Below are 5,291 nucleotides of genomic sequence, written 5' to 3' on the forward strand. Positions count from 1 at the left end.
AGAGATTGAGGAACCTACACAGTACATTGTAGACGAGGCCGAGATCATGGGGGTCATTGGAGAACCATTCATATTGGAGGAGGAAGCCTACAAAGTTAAGGAAAATATTGATCCTTTTATTCTGGAAATGATAACTTGCGAATGTGAGCCTTCGGAGCTCGTGGTACTTGAATTGCCTGAGCAAGCCCTGTTCTTAATTTACAAGAGGTCCCGTGGAATTATAGCGAACCTACACTGTTAAATCTGCTCAAGAAGGAAGGTGGATGCCATCACTAGATCAGGGAGAATCATAGGGGAACCCTCAGTTGATGAATCCTCAAAAACAAAAGAAGGTGCTACGCCAACAAAACCAATAGTTACGGATGAACAGGCTTTTAATTTCCTTAAGATGTTAAAGAAGAGCGAGTACAAGGTGGTCGAGCAATTGGACAAGATCCTCTCTCAAATTTCCATATTAAATCTGCTCTAAACCTCGGAACTTCACAGAGAGGCTCTGGTCAAGGTCTTAACTGAGGCTCAAGTGCCTAAGAATATTCCAATTGACAAATTCACCAATGTAGTTGAGCACGTTTTGGCTTCCAATCGGATTTCTTTTTCTGACGAAGATCTAACTGCCAAGGGGATTGGAAACAACAAAGCCTTGTATATCTCAGTCTGCTGTAACGGGAAACTCTTGCCGAAGGTTCTGATAGACAATGGATCCGCTCTCAATATTTGTCCCTGGAATACCTTGGTTAAGTTAGGATTTCAAGAGGCTAAATTGAAGCCGTCAACCACTGTGGTGAGAGGATTTGATGGTGCAAAAAGGGAACCAATGGGGAAGTGGATTTAGTGCTGGAAATCGGACCCGCTCAATTTCAAGTCATGTGCCAAGTCATGAATTTTTCAAGTGTTTATAACATTCTCCTTGGACGGCCTTGGATTCACATTTTGGGCGCTATACCCTCTTCACTTCATCAATTGCTGAGATTTGTGGTGAATGGTCAATTGATCACAGTTTTTGCGGAGGACGATTGCATAATAATTGTTAGTTCTGGACCAAATGAGGAGGATAGTAAAAAATCTCTATTTTCTCCTCACCATGTGGCTGACATTGTTTCCGTGGGATGGATATCTAAGGAGAAGCCAGTGGTGGAAATGAATTTGCCAGAAGCTAGTGTTATGATGGCTAAAGAGATGATTCAAGGAGGATATGAGATAGGCAAGGGCCTCGGGTGCAACCTACAGGGAGTTTTGGAACCAATAGAGCTTCAAGGAAAAAAATGACACCTTCGGATTGGGGTTTCAACCTACTCTCAAGGATAAGAAGGAAATGATGAATCGTAAAAAGATGGAGAAGGAAGGAAGGCAACTTGTCATGAATATCCCACCATTGTATTGTACTTTTCCTTACCCATCAGAGGTGATTACAGCTGAAGTAGACCCAATTGAGGAAGTGGAGATTGGGTTGTTTGAGCTATTTGTGGGGGTTGCTTCTGAGAGGGAGCTATTGGAGGACCCAGAATTTCCAGAGGTGTCTACTGAAACAATGAAGAATTGGACCAGTGATTTCCTTCCCTCTCGAAGGGAATTTCGGTAAATCTGGGGAATTGCCTTTGGTCGCCATGAAAGAACTTATTCGCATTGTTTATCTTTTATCTTTTAGTTTTGTAAATAGTTTTTAATCAAATGCTTTTCAATCCAAGTCTTATGTTGAATCTCTTGTTAAGTCACATGTTATGATCCTTTACCTTCAAATTCAATGAAATGCACAGTGTTTATTTTCCAAATTGATTTGCTTACGCATTATTTTATCTATTTTATTCTTTTTCAGATGGCCAAAAATAAAACACATTGACCCTTTGGATATCACTATTCTGGAATTTGATGATTGCAATCTCGATATCTCTTACGAATTTGAAATTTTGGAATCAGAAATTCAAGACGAGAGCGATAGCGAGGAAGAATCTGACTCTTTATTAAAGGATCTTGAACAATATGAAGAGAAATCCAAATCGAACTTAGAAGAAACAGAAGTTGTTAATATTGGCACTGAGATTGAAGTTAAGGAGATAAAAATTAGCATTCATTTGAATAAGAAACAGAGAAAAGAGATGATTGAGTTTTTTGACCATGTTTCAAGATGTATTTGCCTGGAATTTCAACAGATATAGTGGTCTATCGATTGCCAACTGATCCAAATTTTTCACCAGTGAAGCAAAAGCCTCGCAAGTTTAAGCCAGATATGAGCCTTAAGATCAAGGAACAGATCGAGAAGTAGCTCAATGCTAGAATTATCATGGTGTCGCATTATCCCGCTTGGCTTTCAAATCCTGTACCTATCCCGAAGAAGAGTGGAGAAGTGCGAGTCTGTGTTGATTACAGGGAGCTTAATAAAGCAAGTCCGAAAGATGATTTTCCGTTGCCAAACATCCATATTCTCCTAGACAATACCGCAGGACATGAGATCGCATCATTTGCTGATTGTTTTGCCGGTATCACCAAATCTTAATGGCTGAGGAAAACAGGGAGAAAATTGGTTTTATCACACCGTGGGGGACATTTTGCTACCGAGTAATGCCATTTGGATTGAAAAATGCCGGAGCCACTTATCAAAGGACCATGACCACCCTTTTCTATGATATGATTCATAAGGAGATGGAGGTTTATGTGGACGACATCATCATCAAATCCAAGAGGGCAGAGGATCATTTGGTTGATTTGGAAAAGCTATTTGAGAGATTGAGAAGATATGATTTGAAATTAAACCCTGTAAAGTGTGCATTCAGGGCCCCTGCGGGGAAGTTATTGGGATTCATCGTTAGTAAGAAGGGTATCGAGATAGATCCGGAAAAGATTAAAGCCATTTGTGAAATGCCAGTGCCAAAAATGCAAAAGGACGTGAAGCGTTTCTTAGGGAAGATTAACTTTATTGGAGGGTTCATCGCTCAGTTGACCCACACATGTGAGCCTCTATTCAAGTTATTGAAGAAAAATGTGCCACTGCATTGGAGTGAAGAGTGCCAGCAGGCGTTTGATAAAATTAAAGACTACTTGTTGCACCCCCCAGTCTTAGTACCACCCAAGCCGGGTCGACCATTGATTATGTACTTGTCCGTGCTCGACTAGGCTGTGGGGTGTGTTTTGGGGCAGCATGACGATTCTGGAAAAAGGGAGCAAGCTATTTACTATCTCAGCAAGAAGTTCACATCTTATGAGGCAAAATATACATTTCTTGAAAAACGTTGCTGTGCATTGGCCTGGGCAGCTCAGAAGTTGAGGCATTATTTGCTTAGTCATACCACTTATCTTATCTCTCAGTCAGACCCTTTGAAGTATTTGTTGGAAAAACCAATGCCAACTGGACGCATGGCTAAATGGCAGATGATTCTTTCGGAGTTTGACATCATTTTTACCACGCAAAAGGCCATCAAGGGTCAGGTGATAGCGGATCACCTGGCCAAAAACCCAAGGAGGGATGATTATCAACCGCTTCACACTTATTTTCCAGATGAGGAGGCCCTGTTCATGGGTATAGCAGAAGACATAAATGAAAAATGTTCTGAATGGAGGCTATTCTTTGATGGTGCCTCAAACTCCTTTGGAGCTGGTATTGGAGCTGTTCTGGTATCACCTGAAGGGAAGCATTATCCTGGTTCCGCTAAACTGCGGTTTTTCTGTACTAACAATATGGTTGAATATGAAGCTTGCATTTTTGGACTAAAAATGGCATTGGAAATGGAGATTAAGGATTTAATAGTGTTCAGTGACTCCGATTTGCTCGTGCATCAGACTCTCAAAGAGTGGATTACTATAGTTTAAATTCAAAGATCGTGCCTTATCACTATAGTTTATTGAAAGATCGTGCCTTATCACTATAGTTTATTGAATTTGGCAAACAAATTTAGAAGTTTGGAGTTCCGACATATTCCGCGTGCCAGAAATGTCTTCGCCGATGCTTTGGCCACTTTATTTTCGATGATTCAACATCTAGACGAGTTGGTGATCAAACCTATCCAGATTCATTTGCAAGAAAAACCTGCTCATTGCCTAGTTGTCGAAAAATCTCCCGATGACCGTCCCTGGTACAGTGATATTAAGAAATTTCTCAAAACAGGGTCCTACCCTCCTGGGGCCGATACGACTGCCAAAAGCTTCTTGTGCAGATTATCATCTAAATTTTTCTTGAATGGAGAGGTGGTATACAAAAGAACGTCAGATGTGGACCTTTTGAGGTGTGTTGATGAGGATGAAGCAGATTATTTGATGAAAGAGGTACATAGTGGCGTGTGCGGATCACATATGAATGGCCATTTATTAGCAAAGAAGTTCATGAGGACGGGCTATTTTTGGCTTACTACGGAGCATGATTGTGTAGTTTTTGTTAGGAAATGCATCAAGTGTCAATTGCATGGAGATGTTATGCGCACTCCTCCTACAGAATTACACAGTATGACTGCTCCCTGGACATGTTCAATGTGGGGTATGGATGTGATTGGAGCCATTGACCCTCCCGCTTCAAATAGGCATCGATTTATTCTAGTGGCAATTGAATACTTTACCTAGTGGGCCGAAGCTGAGTCTTATAAGCATGTGACTAAGAAGGTGGTGACGGACTTTCTAAGAAAGCATATCATTTGTCGTTTTGGAGCGCCGGAGACATTAATCACTGATAATGCCAAAAATCTCAACAATGACATGGTGGATGGTTTGTGCGAACAGTTCAAAATCAAGCATCGAAACTCCTCTATTTATAGGCCACAGATGAATGGAGCAGTAGAGGCTGCAAACAAGAACTTGAAGAAAATAATACGTAAGATGATTGAGAAACACCGTGATTGGCACGAGAAGCTCCCTTATGCATTAATGGCATATAGAACTGCAATTCGGACTTCTATTAGGGCAATTCCCTACAATCTCATATACGGAATGGAAGCAGTTTTGCCAGCCGAAGTCGAAATCCCTTCTTTGCACATTTTAATAGAGGCCAAACTGGAGGAGGCTGAGTGGATTCAACAACGTCATGAGCAGTTGTCTTTAATCGATGAGAATAGGTTAAATGCCATTTGTCATGGTCAATGTTATTAAAAGAGGGTAGCCCGCGGTTACAATAAGAGGGTCAGACCACGGATATTCACAGAAGGAGATAAAGTGTTGAAACATATTTTGCCAGTACAAGAGGAAGCTAAGGGGAAATTTGCACCAAATTGGCAAGGCCCTTTTATTGTCCAGAAAATTCTGCCCGAGGGATCGCTCATTCTCGCAGAAATGGATGGGCAAGTGTTCCCTTAACCTATCAATTCAGATATGTG

At 41.2% G+C, this 5,291-nt stretch overlaps 1 protein-coding gene across 1 annotated transcript; it reads left to right on the forward strand.

The window, feature by feature from the left end:
- The first annotated feature begins 4,677 nt into the window (after positions 1-4,677).
- On the forward strand, positions 4,678-5,067 carry LOC140005202 (uncharacterized). The gene has a single exon (XM_072045755.1). The coding sequence runs from the start codon at positions 4,678-4,680 to the stop codon at positions 5,065-5,067; it is 390 nt and encodes a 129-aa protein (XP_071901856.1).
- Positions 5,068-5,291: the final 224 nt, after the last annotated feature.

Source organism: Coffea arabica, chromosome 1c (assembly GCF_036785885.1).
Source record: "Coffea arabica cultivar ET-39 chromosome 1c, Coffea Arabica ET-39 HiFi, whole genome shotgun sequence".
Lineage (NCBI taxonomy): Eukaryota > Viridiplantae > Streptophyta > Magnoliopsida > Gentianales > Rubiaceae > Coffea > Coffea arabica.

Bases quoted from the DNA above. Each gene is read 5' to 3' on its own strand.
- LOC140005202 (XM_072045755.1), top strand. From the start codon at position 4,678: ATGGTGGATGGTTTGTGCGAACAGTTCAAAATCAAGCATCGAAACTCC.